General features: G+C 41.0%; 1 protein-coding gene across 4 annotated transcripts in view; it reads left to right on the plus strand.

Moving 5' to 3' along the window:
* Window positions 1-17,808, plus strand: part of LAMA2 (laminin subunit alpha 2) — a 1,405,743-nt gene that overhangs the window by 697,352 nt on the left and 690,583 nt on the right. For all 4 annotated transcript variants that reach the window (XM_082249565.1, XM_082249566.1, XM_082249567.1 and 1 more), the window contains exon 13: window positions 6,787-6,894. In XM_082249565.1, the coding sequence (XP_082105691.1) occupies window positions 6,787-6,894 (108 nt within the window). The remainder of the gene's footprint in view (window positions 1-6,786; window positions 6,895-17,808) is intronic.

A 17,808-nucleotide genomic window follows, 5' to 3' on the forward strand; every position in this document is an offset into this window, starting at 1 on the left:
GAAAAAAGTGTATAAAATTTATAATCACTCAATAATAGCACATGTGAACACAGCAGTGTCTTATCACAGTCAGCACTGAAGCAAAAACGCTGCACACAACTGACTGATAAAAATAGATTTTTTTTTCCCTCCTCCTCAGCGGGCAAAAAGTTTGTGTTCACTGCACCACCCCACACACAGCAAAATCGATGTAGAACACTGACCCTGCCTATTCTCCAGCCTCGCCCTAAAATGCCCTAATAACTCGCCCTGCTTGCACTCCGACCTGACCCTGCATTCTTTTCGGACACAATACAATTTTTCACTGTCTGTCCCTAATCAGCAGCCAGCACGTATGATGTGTGCTCTCTCCCTAAACTACAGCAGAATGAAGCAGCGCGCTGGGGCTCTCAAACTTATAAAGACATGGTCACATGCTTCAGATGGCCAATCACAGCTACTAATACATTAGTAGGCATGGCTGGGACGGCTTAAGGCACACCAGTTAAACGCTTGTTGATTGGCTGTTGAAAGCCCGCCATTAAAAGCGTGCCATTACATACAAACCCGGAAATAAAATGACCGAACACGGATTTGAAACCCGAACATACAGTAAAGTTTTTGGGTCCGTGTTCGGGTAACAAAAATCCAATTATTCGTTACGAACACGAATAATACAGTCCGTGTTCGCTCAACACTACTCTCCAGCACTGACAAACGGAGTACTCCCAGTCCCCGAACATGCCGAAGCAGCTAAAAGCAAGTTCCTAGCCCATGAAAGCTGACTAGCTTTTTCCCTAGAGTGGCACAACCAGCATGGCAGTGACATCAGCTCTCTCCCCTTGTCACAGCGGGTGGAATCTTCAGACACAGATACAGGTGTTGAATCTTCTGTCCACACAGTGATTTCTTCTAGGATTCAGAGAAAACATGGTGAGTCCTCTCCCCCGAATAGCCCCACTACATTCAGCCCATCTAAATCAAAGAAATCTAAAAAAGGTGCAGAAATCAGTACCATGCTGTCCACTTAACAACACGTGACTCATGTTCCTTCTCTGGAGGAATATCCAGCCTCAAGCCAACCAGTGTCTTTTTCTGATTTCAAAAGCATGCTGATCTCATTGAGGGCCACGTTACATACCGATATGTCTAACATGCTGAAAATAAGCTGAATGAAATCTGCTCAGCTCATAATGATCTGATAGATGCGCATACAGATCATTCGTCCGAAATACAGACCTTAGCTGATCTTGAGGATTGCTCGATCCACAACAACATTAAATTTAGAGGCGTTTCTGAAACTGTCTCTCCAGCACTCCTACATGATTGAAAAGTGATTGGTCTTAGTAGAAGACCAACTACAGCGCTTGCTGATTTACCCTATTGGATAGCAACATCCACAAAACCTATATGATGAGCATAATGTGGTCAATAAATATGTTTTGAAATGGTAATTTATAAATAGGTAATATGATTAAAGGTGGCTAATGAACAAAATAAATAACAATGGTAAAATCATCAATATTCTAATAAATAAATAAATATGTGCCACAATGTGCATAAGTGACTTGGTGGATATAACATATAATAAATATAATAAATTAGTTCAACGGGTATGATCAAAAATATAGTCCAGAAAAAGTGACTGTAGTGCTCAAATTCTTAACAACAAAGTCTTCAGTGATTGTGAATTTTCCAACAAATTTGAAAGTGCTGGTGCTCAGACGTGATTGTCCATGACATTGATTCCTTTCCCCGTGTAAATGGATAGAGTGAATCACTTACCGGATCATGTGGGTCCTATATGCCATATGGCATTAGGGCCACTTGAGCTTAGTTGCCCCCTGGGCTAGAATGGCTTCCCCTTTAAGGTCCTATGGGCTGGTAACCCCTCCTTAGGCTCCGGGGTATACGGCCAAGTAGTTATAAGAGAAGGAGAAATAGGCTCCAAATAGTGTAGTATTTCAAATTAGGTAGTTTATTGCCCACAAACTGGGTTAAAATGCAGTAAATATTAAAAGCAAATCACTGGTGGTCAGCGGTGCGGGCTGCGCGTCCTCCTTGCAGAGTGGCGAGCGGTACTTCTGGCTTGCGTTCCACCTATGTGACGTGATGACGCTATGCAATCCAATCTAAAGTTCTAAAGATACTACTTGGCCGTATACCCCGGAGTCTAAGAAGCGGGGTACCAGCCCATAGGACCTTAAAGGGGAAGTGGCCCTAATGCCATATGGCATATAGGACCCACATGATCCGGTAAGTGATTCACTCTATCCATTTACACGGGGAAAGGAATCGATGTCATGGACAATCACGTCTGAGCACCTGCACTTTTAAATTTGTTGGAAAATTCACAATCAATGAGGACTTTGTTGTTAATATTTTGAGCACTACAGTCACTTTTTCTGGACTATATTTTTGATCATATGTAAATCAAAAATAATCAGCGCAAGCCCACATTAAACAGAAAAAAAGAATCAATCAAAGTTCTTGTGCACAAGGCTGCAAACAATCAGTGCCAAACACAAAAACTCCTGTGAAAACTTAAAGAAAATAATATTGCTGCGCCAAGTCTTTCATTGGAGATAAATAAATAAATAAATATGTTTGGCGTACAAAATGTTATCACAATAACTCTAAATCAGTCCATCAACTGTGATACTAGAGTGATAAATCAATTTCTGAGCCGTGATTATAAAATCAATAATATTAATAGTCCCAATCCTCAGTGAAAATAGTGACTGAAAAAAAAAAAAATCTTCATCCACAAACTTGATCAAAAGTGCTGCATGCTTCACTCCAGGTGCTACTAGTGACTAGTGACAGATTAGCAGCTCACCTTAGGAACAGACTCCTGAGAGTCAACGCACACTCTGGGATAATCGCTGCAGTCTGGTTTGCCTTCCCATCACCGCCTCCTGATAGTCACTCTAGGTTTATATGGCATTGGTGTGGAAAAATTAAAGCAAGATCTAGTGCTCTCTGATTTTAAGGCTATTTATTAAATCATAAATGGTGAAATCGCACTTACATTTCAAAGCACTTCAGCAGTGCGGACTTATCATAGCATCAAACGCTGCCTGTGGTCTCCGGGAATCGACGTGATGACGTGCAGGCTCCTGGAACTCCCTATTACTGGTGAAAATAGCAGCCTTTAAAATTATAACCTTTCCCAAAAAACTTTACCTATTCATCCCTCTACTTAATCAGTTTTTTCACTAAACATAAGACTATACTTAATTTATATCTATGGCAAGGAAAGAAAGCAAGATATAACTTTTCCATTCTCATTAAGTACAAGCTAGCAGAAGGTATGTGCCTCCCTAATCCCCAACACTACTATTGGGCCTTCTTGCTTGACCAGACCCAATACTGGTGGACACCTAACTCTAACAAATTGTGGACCATAATGAAGACCTCATTCCTTCCCTGTAAACAGTCCTATACTGTGGTGCTAATATCATTTTTCCACAACTAACTTGAAAACTCTCCATATCCTTCTATATACAAGCCACCTATAAAGCTCTGCATAATTTAAACACCCTATCAAACAAACAGGCAGTATTACAATAAGTGCCTCTTCCATTACATATCCTCACAGCCTTTGTTCCTTCTTTACATATCCACTCATGGTGCTCTAAGGGTATTACATTTCTGAAAGACATTGTTAAACTTCCATCTATAACCCCTTTTAGGAACCTACAACGTTAGTTTCATCTTTCTAACCAAGATCCCTTTCCTACCTGCAAATAATGTCCCTTTTACAACATTCCCAAATTCCTTTCTCCATACAATTAGATCTAACAGTATATACTTTATTTGAGCCTTCTACCAAATGAACAAAAGGCATCTCCCTCTTTTACAAAACCCTTCAAGACAAAATGGTCTTTGCTAAGATACCGACTATGTATAAATAGGAAGCCGAATTAGGTAATAACTTACTGATGGCACCTCACACCCTACAGATTTCCAAAATCTACTCTAATTATACTTCCAATTGTTGGAAACAGTGTGGAGATACTGGTTCTCTCATCCATATTCTCTGGTACTGTAAATTGGTCAGATTGTACTGGAATAGTATTTTTGTTCTTATAAACACTATTATATCGGCTAATATTCAGTTGTTACCAGCTCTTGCACTTCTACAATTAACCATCAAACCAACTCCCCTGAATACCACAGTATTTGTCATTCATGTACTTCTTGCAGTGAAGCGTTTATGGCTGCGTAAATTGAAAACTAGTCACATCCACCAGATTTTAGATATGATTGACAACCTCAATCTGTACTGCTCTTACGATAAAGTTATGGTTATAAAAAGTGATACTTTAAACACATTTCAACAAAAATGGGGTGTATGGCTTATTCACCCTTTTTAGCAGTTTGTGAACTACCTCTTTGATGATCTTTTGCATTAGCCTATTTAAATAGGACTGTTATCTTTTTCGTTCTGGTACCTTATATCCTTGTACAATGGTATTATATATCTGCTTGATTACCTTACTTACCATACAATGTTCTATGGACTAAATTCAGTTTTTTGTTATCTACACATTGGGGTTTTATATGGTAACTTTTATACCCTCTTGTTTCCTACAACTGGTTAATGTTGTCACAATGTTTATAGCCTTAATAAAGATCTATTTAAACTAAAAAAATAAATAAAAAAAAAAGCAAGAGTGCCAACATAAATGAGGTCTTTTACATACACTTACATATAAAAAATATGAGGCTTTAAATGTTTTAAATTGATTGAATGTTGGGAGTAATCCTGTTCACAAAAAGTTGGTCTGGTTGGGATAAAATGTAGGGATGTTGGTATGACAAAAAGACAAATACCTATACCTTTATGATAGTTTTTAAATCTCTCTTTTAAAAAGAAAATAACTGACCCAAACACATTGTAGACAAATAAAAGTAAACATTTGAAATATTGCTGACAGTCTGACTTGTCTTCGAGAAAAAAAAAGAGGTTACTACTTCTGACCTCTTATTCTGCAAGTGCCACTTGGCTTCAGTACTTTAAGTCATTAACCAAGAACAAGTATGCTAAAGCTAACTGCTTCTGATTTTACTGCAACATTCTTGATCAGGGTCAATAACTTGGAAAGTTAATAATTTTTTAAAGAAGTTCAGTAGTAGAAGCTTCTAATAATTCTGTTATGAAAGCTACACTTTTAGTCCTCATTCACAAAGGGATAAGCCTTCACTAAAAACAGGTGTTTGCATTTTGGTAGCAGTGCCCATATCTGTTATTTACCTTACTGCTAAATGGGGCAGTTCAGAAGAGCGTGTTTGTGTTGCTGTATGGCACAGCATGCTAGTTTTAACTTGGCATGCCAAACTCACTAATATAAGTCAACGGGACCTCCACACAGCAGTGTGCTAACACGCAGCTATGGTTGCTGCATAGTATTTAAATGTAAAATCTACATTTGGATAAAAAAAAAAAACAAGCATTCAGAAAAGGACAGTATTTCCTCCTGTCTTTCTGTGAACTGGCTTTAAACCATGATATAAAACTCAATCAAGCATACATCATTGTACAGAGTCTGCCACCCTTAGACATACACGTTATGCTTTTTTTTTTTACTGTATTCACTCTGACAAATCACTGTCCCACAATAATCTCTAAAGGCAAAATGTTTGTGATTTTTCAGACAACATAACACCAAGGGGTCGATGCATAAAGAGTTTGCCATATTCTGAGTTCATTAATTATCTTGTGTGATAGTTAGCACCATCTAGTGCCATAATGCGGTATTTGTTTATTAATACCTCAATCAGGAAAAAAAGGAATTTTGACCATTAGATAGTGCTTATATAATTCAAGTTATATAACACAGCATATAGTAAAGGTCTTTGAATCTTTGTGGATGTATGTTACATTTGTTCAGCAAACCTTTTATACACAGACCCTTAGATATGTCTATATTGCCTATTGTGTAATATCATCAGGTCACTGTCGCTGAACTAGAAGGCAAAACATGTTGTAACTTTGTAAATGTTTAAAGAATATCACTAGGGTTTTCAATAGTTTAAACATGTAGCATAGCTTGACTTCCCCTGTCATGCATAAATACCATTGAAAACAGTCTGGTTTAATGCATTTTTCATGTGTCCTGTATTAAAGATGAGATCTGAGCTCCCAACTCACAGATCAAGCTATTCATTGCTCAATCATAAACGAAACCTACGGTGGTTTGTTACCTATTTAATCACTTGTTTTACATGCAGTGCACTAAATAATCCTGTCTACCAATAGAGAATTATCTAGCCCTGTTGGGATTCTAACATCTCTGTTAAAACATTTTAATAATGTTTAGTATTAAAAAGTTCAAAGATAGACCATTATACCTATTGCCCTCTGTCAATGTTGGCTGCTAGTTTGAGACTGAATGCCCTTTATGGGGGCTCTGTAAATATTCACAAATGACATTATTAGTTAGATCTGAAACAAAATGTATTTTATGTATATGCTGTGGCTAAAATATTATTTCAGATGCAAAGTCATGTATATCTAGAGTTTGAACAGACAACATCAAGATATTTGAAAGCTATAATTATTTTTCACATATGCTTAGAGGTTACCATAAAAGCTTGTAAAGCCATGATTCTAATGCCTTTCAAGCTGTTGCTAATAATGTTTTTCCACAATTGATTTTCTGGGTATTTTCTAAGTTTAACTTGCGCTTTGGATCAATATGCAAGATGAATCAATTAACATCAATCAAATAAAAGAACTCATTGAAACACCAGAGGTTGGCAAAATAAATACCCTAATCAATTCCTTTTGATCTCTTGTAGGTTGCAGCTGTGGGAGGACATTTAACGTACACAATCTCCTATGACTCAGCTGTTAGAGATGATGATGGTGATAAGCGGCTAAGAGGTCACCCAAATATCATTATTGAGGTAGGAATGATTGTAGCTTTTTTGATGGTATATTTATAACTCGTGTACATTTTTTCAATTAAAACATACATTTAAGAATATCAGAAAAGATATGCATAAAAGGTATCTGACATTACTGAAAAAAAAAAGATTCTGTAAGCAATTTGAATACCAAAGACTTGGCATACAGAAAATGATTACTTTTCTAAAATAACAAAATCTGAACCTTCATCAATGCTCAGAGGATAGCGTACACCTGTCAACTTGAGCACTTTTTTCATTTCTCAGGCATGCCAAACTCAAACAAAATAGTTGGCTGAACTGAATGTAATTTAACTTTAAGGGGCCACATTATGTCTACTGAGAATCACATCTAACTAAATATAGAAAAAGGAAAAACAATTATGGAACCTAATTAGCCTTAACAATATAGTAACAATAACAACTTACAACATTTTATCCCACATAAAGGGCTCTTTATATAATTTCCTAAAGTATAGAAATACAAAATTATGTTAGGCGTAGCTTTTATAATCTAGAAGAGATTCATTTTAAATTTTTAAGCAAGCTGAGAGTCACAAAGAAAGAACAAGAGGGCTACAAACATTATCTATACGTTTACTACTTTCTTCCATATTCTGTAGATAATTGTTCCCTGGTGCATTGTACATGCTGAGGGAACAATAAGCTATGCCCTCCCATCTCTCTTTTATAGCTAACAGCAAAAACTATGCACAGCTGCTAGATGTCGGATTTGGCTGTCAGTGACAGTTTTGGGGTCCACTAAAGATCTAGAACCAATTAAAGTGGTTCCTTATCATGTGATCTTAATGTCAACTATGGCATTATAAGCACATAAGTAATGGAGGCTTTACTGACAACAAATAAACCTTAAGCCTGCAGATGTCACTGTAGAATGAAAATTTACTTTGTCTCATACATGAATTGTTAGATGCAATTACAGTATTAAAAAAATACATCATATAATTAAAAAAAAAACACAATTTTTTATTTAAACAGTGTACCAAATACAACCCTTATATGTCAAAAATGTAAAAACCATTTAGATAGGAAAATGAATCATAGATTTAAAGGAACATGAATCATAGAGTTAAAGGCAGTTAACAAAAGCATTCTAATGCCACCGAAGCTGGCCAGGGCTTCATTGACCTCTGAGTATAAAAGGGTTAAGGTTCCATGCCTGATGAGTGAATGACTGATTAAGGCCAGCTATATCTCGGCTGGTTCAGCAAGAACGGCCGAGATTCAAACCATTAATAAGCAGGCCGAATGTACCAAATTGATCGCTCTGGATTCACTTCTGATTATCGCAAGTGGCTTCTATAGCCAATAGCGGTAAACACTGTCTTCTCCCGACAGGGGTGACGAGGTCGGTAACATAAGTTATCAGCAGATATAACAGGCAGGGGTGATCCAAGAGAGGTGTCAGACATAGCCGGGTCAGGAACAAGGTTAGCAGATGAAGATTAGAATCAGGAACACAGGAACCAGAGCTGAAGACAATGCAGCACTGAAGCCAGGCAGACTCTCAGTTTAAAAAGGCTGCTGGACTCCAGAATCTTTGGATTCATACTCCTGCCTATGTGTACGCACACATAAGTGCACATTTGCATGTGAAATATAGTCCTTGCTCATCTTGGGCTTCTGTGCTTGTGACTCGGCACATGTGCTTAAGAATGAGCACCTGCTGAACGGGAATGAGAACCTGCTGCATGAGACAGGCATTCAGGTTTGTAGCGTCAATGGAGCAGGAAAACTGTTTGCTATAATAATGTTTGTTCTGGAAATTTTATAGATAGGCAACTCCTATCCCCATATCGATTAGTGGTTCCAAATTGATTCCTACTGCAGTAGGGAACAGACACAAAAGATATACTCAGCATCTTTCCAAATAACTTTTCTGTTTATTCAGCACTCTTATCCACAAGAATAAGTAGGTATCACATTAATATTACAATTGTGCTTTTATGGCAACAAGGGGCGTAACATAGACAGGCTAAATTCTAATCAGGACTCTAAGGAATGCAAACTTAATCAAAACATTATTAGTGCCATGTGCACAACGAGTGTAGTGTGCAATACATAGGCATAGCTTACAAAGAATAGAGTTCTATACAGAATGTACACTTTCTTTTACAGTTTTGCTTGACATTTATGCCAATAAGATACATATATTAAAAAAATGTTTTATTGATGCCAACATATTGCTTCCCAATCCTGAATAGATCTTGTAAGAATCATGACCTAGAGCAGGCATATTTAGCTATTGTAAATTTTAGTTTTAGGCTAATTTATGCAGGAAATGGGGGATAACAATTTCCCTTTACTAAAGTTCTATACAATAAACTGCTGCAGAACCCATTATGCACACTGATTCATAAAGTATTTCCTATGTTAGGGTAGGTTCACATTGATGTGGCTCTGCAAGCCATGTTTTGCAAGGGCATGACAGTTCATTCATTTGAATGGGCTACTGTGTCTCCTGAAATGCAGGGAGAAGGTCACTGCAGCATTCTAGAAAGCCAGTACAGGAACTGTAAGTGCAGTGCATTTCTCAGTGCTGTTGTGATTTCCAGTGCATCCAGCATGTATTTCTGAGTAGGTGGTTTCAGCTGCAGGAACAGGTGCAGACCGGCAACGGGAATCACCCACACAGATGGGAACCTAGCTGTGCACAGCATGTAATACTACTAATTAGTGCTAACCCCTAGTTTTTCCCTTATGATGGTCTAGCTTTTATTTCTCTATTAATGTAGTTGTGGGGCCAATTACAAATATTGACTGTTTTCATGTCAATATTCTTCATAATCCAGTTAAAGCTGCCCATACATGAGTCTGTTTTTTCATTCAACCCACTGTGTCATTGTATTCTGAGAACAAGGATATTTTCCTTGCAGAATACACAGATCAGTACTGCAGTCAGATAGATCGACGGTAGATCGACTTCTACACAACCACAGTGCCCAAACATGGATGGAAATTTGGCCAGTCTCTGCTAAACGGGACAAATTTTAATCGACTTAGCTTAACACTTACATAAACTTACACTTACTGATTTATTTTTATTTCAGATGCCCCTTATAATCATCTCTTCTAGATTTCTTATGCAGCCAAATGTATGTTTCGTGATTTTGTAGGTGTGGATACGAATGGGGGTGTGTGAATCTTTTGGTGTGGTTAAAAAAGAGCATGGTCAGTGGGGGTTTCCAGATTTTGTTTTGAAAATCTGGTAATCTTGAACTAAATTGAATGTCCTGGCCCACTTCATACCTAATTATTGATACTACAACTGTTCCTAGTTGGAGGGGCAGGACCACAGCTTTTGGGTTCACATGACACAATTGCAAGCAATATGAGCAGATATAATGAAAACTTGTTGACAGCAAAACTTAGCTTATCATAAAATAGCCTGTCTTAACCACAAGGTCAGGACAGGCATCCAACTAACATAAGCCCACTGAGGGCATCATTCAATAAAATGTTTAATTAGCAATGTAAATCCCCATTAATAAAGCCATAGCAATAATAATAAACAGGGTGTAGGGCGATGGGATCTCCAAAAGGTTGCACTGTCTACTGGCTGGCCATAGTTCCATGTGAGTTTAATCTCACTCTTTAAATCCACCTTTAAATGCACCCATTAAATCCACCCCCTTCTTAGTAGCTAGCCTTTCTATGTTTACTTCTCCAAAATAAATTGCCAGCATGTGCCATATTCAGTATTCTTACTTTCTGGCATTCTCCCAATAATGAAAAGCCCTTTTCACTATGGCTAAGTTTTAACAGTCCAGTTGTGTACTTTTCAACAAGGATGGCCATGAACATGTAGAAATGTGTGACTAATTAGCCAAGCAGGTAAAGTATAGCTGTTCTTCAGTATGTCTGCTCCATAAACTGTAACTGGCAGCTCAGTGAAATATTTCTGATCTTATTTAGGGTTGAGCGGACACCTAGATGTCCGTGTTCGACGGGTTCGGCCGAACTTTAAAAAAAAGTCCGGGTCCGTGTCCCGGACTTTTACCGAACTTTTCCCGGACACCGAACCCCATTGAAGTCAATGGGGACCCGAACTTTAAGGCACTAAAATGGCTCTAAAACACCAAAGGAAAGGGCTAGAGTGCTGCAAATGGCAGCAAAACGTAATTAAGAGCATGGCAAGTGCTCTGCAAACAAATGTGGATAGGGAAATACCTTAAAACAACAAAAAAAAACAGAAAAATAAAACAATGTTCTTCTTCATCTCTGAAGGACGAGGCCCATATGGAGTAGGAGGGAGGTTGAGGTGGTGGTGGATGTGGCGGTGACATAGGCGTGCGCACAGGGTGTGCTGGGTGTGCCTGGGCACACCCTAATCACCTAGGGCACATAGCATTGCCAGTGAGGAGATGGGAAAGATCTCCCTGGGACCTGCTCTGCTCTATTTCTCCTTGCCTACAGGTACATGGCCCCGATACATTACTCTCCCTGCTGGCAAACACATGCATGTGTATTTCAACTTTGGGGTGCACACCTTAATGCAATAGGCTGCGCACACCTATGGGCGGTGTAGGTGGAAGCGGCGGTGGAGGAGGACCAGGGCCAGATTAACAGCATCATGGGCTTGGTGCTGAGGATTTTGAAGGGCCTTAAGGGCCGTGCCTTGCCATGCACCCAGAGGAGGAAGGGTGCAGCCATGCATGCCTAATTCAACATGGGATGCTGTCTCTGAAGCCCATAAACACATCCATGCATCGCCAACTGTCCCTCCTTGTCCGGCCTTCACGCTGTGTGGGGAGGTTCTGAGGGTGCTGCCTGGGGAAGCGAGCATAGAAGCCAGACTTCTGTGTTTACAAGTGACAGAAGAGCGGTAACAGTGAATATGGCCAACCCGGGGCCTATATAAAAGGTAGGGGCCTGGAGCTGCAGCTCCAATAGCCCCTACATTAATCTGGCCCTGAGGAGGAGGACGAGGTAGCCAACACTGCTTCTTTTCAAAAATTTTAAATGAGGGTACACCCCAAAAGAGTGAGAAAGAGCAAAAATGGAACAATGGGTGGGTAAGGTCGGTATCCATTGCTATTCTGCATAAGGTACGGAAAAGTCCCGTGGGATCCATGCCTGGTTCATTTTAATGAACGTGAGCTTGTCCACATTGTCTCTGGACAGGCGGCTGCGCTTGTCTGTTATAACGCCCCCAGCCGTGCTAAATACCCGTTCAGATAATACACTGGCTGCAGGGCACGCCAGCACCTCCAAGGCGTAAAGGGCAAGCTCAGGCCATGTGCCCAATTTGGAGACCCAGAAGTTGAAGGGGGCAGACCCGTCATTCACTACATGTAGGCGTGTGCACACATACTGCTCCACCATGTTGGTAAAATGCTGCCTCCTGCTAAGACGTTCCATCTGAGCTGCTGGTGCTGCTGTTTGTTGTGGCGTGCTGACAAAGCTTTTCCACATTTCGGCCATGCTAACCCTGCCTTCTGAGGTGCTGGCGGTGCCCTGGTTGCGTTGGCGACCTCCTCCTCCTCCTCCTCTGCCTTGTGCTTCCACTGTGGCCCCGCTGTCAGATGGGAATGCCAGCAGCATGGCGTCTACCAGCGTGCGCTTGTACTCGCGCATCTTGCGATCGCGCTCCAGTGAGTGAATTAAGGACGGTACGTTGTCCTTGTAACGGGGATCCAGCAGCGTGGCCACCCAGTAATCAGCACAAGTTAGAATGTGGGCAACTCGGCGGTCGTTGTGGAGACACTGCAGCATGTAATCGCTCATGTGTGCCAGGCTGCCCAGAGGCGACGAAAGGCTGTCCTCTGTGGGAGGTGTATCGTCCGTGTCCTCTGTATCCCCCCAGCCACGCACCAGTGATGGCCATGAGCTGGCCTGGGTGCCACCCTGCTGTGAACATGGTTCCATCTCCTCCTCCAGCTCCTCCTCCTCCTCATCCTCCTCATCCTCCAGAACTGTGCCCCTGCTGGACAATTGTGTCCCTGGCGTTTGTGTGTGCAGGAACCCACCCTCGGAGCCCCTTGCGAATGACTGCCCTGAAAGCCTTTGAAATGTTACCTCTTCATCCTCCTCCTCCTCCTCCTCATCCTGTGCCACATCCTCTTCCATCATCGCCCAAATTGTTTTTTCAAGGAGGCATAGAAGTGAGATAGTTAAGCTGAGAATGGCGTCATTGCCACTGGCCATGTTGGTGGAGTACCCAAAACAGCGCAACAAGGCACAATATATGCAAATGTCAAATATGCAAACTATGCCGCAATTTAATGTTTTTTACACCAAAAGGGTGTGTATTGAATAGCGGAATAGGATAAAAAACTGTGTATCTCACACGTACAAACACAGACTAGGCCCGATTAAATTTTTTCCTACCCTAAAGGGAGGATGAGGAAGAGGAGTATGGAACATGCAGCACCCTCAAATCTTCAGAAGTATGAGATGAACCCCAAAAACTTGGAAAGGTGGATCTCTCTCACACGTACCAACTCAGACTATCCCCCAATTTAACTGATCCCCAAAGGTTTTTGATTAAATAGCGGAATAGAAAATATGATCCAAAAAAAGTGTATGTATATCACACGTACACAACCACACTAGGCCCCAATTACTATTGTTTGTACCCCTAAAAGGCTAGATGAGGAGTAGGGGGGGTATGGAACAGGCAGCACCCTCAAACCTTCAGAAGTATGAGATGAACCCCAACAACTTGGAAAGGTGGATCTCTCTCACACGTACCAACACAGACTATCCCCCAATTTAACTGATCCCCAAAGGTTTTTGATTAAATAGCGGAATAGAAAATATGATCCAAAAAAAGTGTATGTATATCACACGTACACAACCACACTAGGCCCCAATTACTATTGTTTGTACCCCTAAAAGGCTAGGAGTAGGGGGAGTATGGAACAGGCAGCACCCTCAAACCTTCAGAAGTATGAGATGAACCCCAACAACTTGGAAAGGTGGATCTCTCTCACACGTACCAACACAGACTATCCCCCAATTTAACTGATCCCCAAAGGTTTTTGATTAAATAGCGGAATAGAAAATATGATCCAAAAAAAGTGTATGTATATCACACGTACACAACCACACTAGGCCCCAATTACTATTGTTTGTACCCCTAAAAGGCTAGATGAGGAGTAGGGGGGGTATGGAACAGGCAGCACCCTCAAATCTTCAGAAGTATGAGATGAACCCCAAAAACTTGGAAAGGTGGATCTCTCTCACACGTACCAACACAGACTATCCCCCAATTTAACTGATCCCCAAAGGTTTTTGATTAAATAGCGGAATAGAAAATATGATCCAAAAAAAGTGTATGTATATCACACGTACACAACCACACTAGGCCCCAATTACTATTGTTTGTACCCCTAAAAGGCTAGATGAGGAGTAGGGGGGGTATGGAACAGGCAGCACCCTCAAACCTTCAGAAGTATGAGATGAACCCCAACAACTTGGAAAGGTGGATCTCTCTCACACGTACCAACACAGACTATCCCCCAATTTAACTGATCCCCAAAGGTTTTTGATTAAATAGCGGAATAGAAAATATGATCCAAAAAAGTGTATGTATATCACACGTACACAACCACACTAGGCCCCAATTACTATTGTTTGTACCCCTAAAAGGCTAGATGAGGAGTAGGGGGGGTATGGAACAGGCAGCACCCTCAAACCTTCAGAAGTATGAGATGAACCCCAACAACTTGGAAAGGTGGATCTCTCTCACATGTACCAACACAGACTATCCCCCAATTTAACTGATCCCCAAAGGTTTTTGATTAAATAGCGGAATAGAAAATATGATCCAAAAAAAGTGTATGTATATCACACGTACACAACAACACTAGGCCCCAATTACTATTGTTTGTACCCCTAAAAGGCTAGATGAGGAGTAGGGGGGGTATGGAACAGGCAGCACCCTCAAACCTTCAGAAGTATGAGATGAACCCCAAAAACTTGGAAAGGTGGATCTCTCTCACACGTACCAACACAGACTATCCCCCAATTTAACTGATCCCCAAAGGTTTTTGATTAAATAGCGGAATAGAAAATATGATCCAAAAAAAGTGTATGTATATCACACGTACACAACCACACTAGGCCCCAATTACTATTGTTTGTACCCCTAAAAGGCTAGATGAGGAGTAGGGGGGGTATGGAACAGGCAGCACCCTCAAATCTTCAGAAGTATGAGATGAACCCCAAAAACTTGGAAAGGTGGATCTCTCTCACACGTACCAACACAGACTATCCCCCAATTTAACTGATCCCCAAAGGTTTTTGATTAAATAGCGGAATAGAAAATATGATCCAAAAAAAGTGTATGTATATCACACGTACACAACCACACTGGGCCCCAATTACTATTGTTTGTACCCCTAAAAGGCTAGATGAGGAGTAGGGGGGGTATGGAACAGGCAGCACCCTCAAACCTTCAGAAGTATGAGATGAACCCCAACAACTTGGAAAGGTGGATCTCTCTCACACGTACCAACACAGACTATCCCCCAATTTAACTGATCCCCAAAGGTTTTTGATTAAATAGCGGAATAGAAAATATGATCCAAAAAAAGTGTATGTATATCACACGTACACAACCACACTAGGCCCCAATTACTATTGTTTGTACCCCTAAAAGGCTAGATGAGGAGTAGGGGGGGTATGGAACAGGCAGCACCCTCAAACCTTCAGAAGTATGAGATGAACCCCAACAACTTGGAAAGGTGGATCTCTCTCACACGTACCAACACAGACTATCCCCCAATTTAACTGATCCCCAAAGGTTTTTGATTAAATAGCGGAATAGAAAATATGATCCAAAAAAAGTGTATGTATATCACACGTACACAACCACACTGGGCCCCAATTACTATTGTTTGTACCCCTAAAAGGCTAGATGAGGAGTAGGGGGAGTATGGAACAGGCAGCACCCTCAAACCTTCAGAAGTATGAGATGAACCCCAACAACTTGGAAAGGTGGATCTCTCTCACACGTACCAACACAGACTATCCCCCAATTTAACTGATCCCCAAAGGTTTTTGATTAAATAGCGGAATAGAAAATATGATCCAAAAAAAGTGTATGTATATCACACGTACACAACCACACTGGGCCCCAATTACTATTGTTTGTACCCCTAAAAGGCTAGATGAGGAGTAGGGGGAGTATGGAACAGGCAGCACCCTCAAACCTTCAGAAGTATGAGATGAACCCCAACAACTTGGAAAGGTGGATCTCTCTCACACGTACCAACACAGACTATCCCCCAATTTAACTGATCCCCAAAGGTTTTTGATTAAATAGCGGAATAGAAAATATGATCCAAAAAAAGTGTATGTATATCACACGTACACAACCACACTAGGCCCCAATTACTATTGTTTGTACCCCTAAAAGGCTAGGAGTAGGGGGAGTATGGAACAGGCAGCACCCTCAAACCTTCAGAAGTATGAGATGAACCCCAACAACTTGGAAAGGTGGATCTCTCTCACACGTACCAACACAGACTATCCCCCAATTTAACTGATCCCCAAAGGTTTTTGATTAAATAGCGGAATAGAAAATATGATCCAAAAAAAGTGTATGTATATCACACGTACACAACCACACTAGGCCCCAATTACTATTGTTTGTACCCCTAAAAGGCTAGATGAGGAGTAGGGGGAGTATGGAACAGGCAGCACCCTCAAATCTTCAGAAGTATGAGATTGTGTTCACTGTACCCCACAAAGATTGAGTTCACTGCACCCCACAATGATTGTGTTCACTGCACCCCACAAAGATTGTGTTCACTGCACCTCACAAAGATTGTGTTCACTGTACCCCCCAAAGATTGTGTTCACTGCACCCCACAAAGATTCTGTTCACTGTACCCCACAAAGATTGTGTTCACTGCACCCTAAAAGGATGTTGTTCACTGCACCCCACAAAGATTGTGTTCACTGCACCCTAAAAGGATGTTGTTCACTGCACCCCAAAAAGATTGTGTTCACTGTACCCCCCCAAAGATTGTGTTCACTGCACCCCACAAAGATTGTGTTCACTGCACCCCAAAAAGATTGTGTTCACTGTACCCCCCAAAGATTGTGTTCACTGCACCCCAAAAAGATTGTGTTCACTGTACCCCCCAAAGATTGTGTTCACTGCACCCCACAAAGATTCTGTTCACTGTACCCCACAAAGATTGTGTTCACTGCACCCCAAAAAGATTGTGTTCACTGTACCCCCCCAAAGATTGTGTTCACTGCACCCCACAAAGATTCTGTTCACTGCACCCCACAAAGGATTTTGTTCACTGCACCCCAAAAAGATTGTGTTCACTGCACCCCAAAAAGGATTTTGATCACTGCACCCCAAAAAGGATGTTGTTCACTGCACCCCAAAAATGATTTTGTTCACTCCACCCCAAAAAGATTGTGTTCACTGCACCCCACAAAGATTGTGTTCACTGCACCCCAAAAAGATTGTGTTCACTGTACCCCCCAAAGATTGTGTTCACTGCACCCCACAAAGATTCTGTTCACTGTACCCCACAAAGATTGTGTTCACTGCACCCCAAAAAGATTGTGTTCACTGCACCCCAAAAAGGATGTTGTTCACTGCACCCCAAAAAGGATGTTGTTCACTCCACCCCAAAAAGATTGTGTTCACTGCACCCCAAAAAGATTGTGTTCACTGCACCCCAAAAATGATTTTGTTCACTGCACCCCAAAAAGGATTTTGTTCACTGCACCCCAAAAAGGATGTTGTTCACTCCACCCCAAAAAGATTGTGTTCACTGCACCCCAAAAAGATTGTGTTCACTGCACCCCACAAAGGATTTTGTTCACTGCACCCCAAAAAGATTGTGTTCACTGCACCCCAAAAAGGATGTTGTTCACTGCACCCCAAAAAGGATTTTGTTCACTGCACCCCAAAAAGATTGT

This window comes from Pelophylax lessonae (genome assembly GCF_965119305.1).
Source record: "Pelophylax lessonae genome assembly, chromosome: 3".
NCBI lineage: Eukaryota > Metazoa > Chordata > Amphibia > Anura > Ranidae > Pelophylax > Pelophylax lessonae.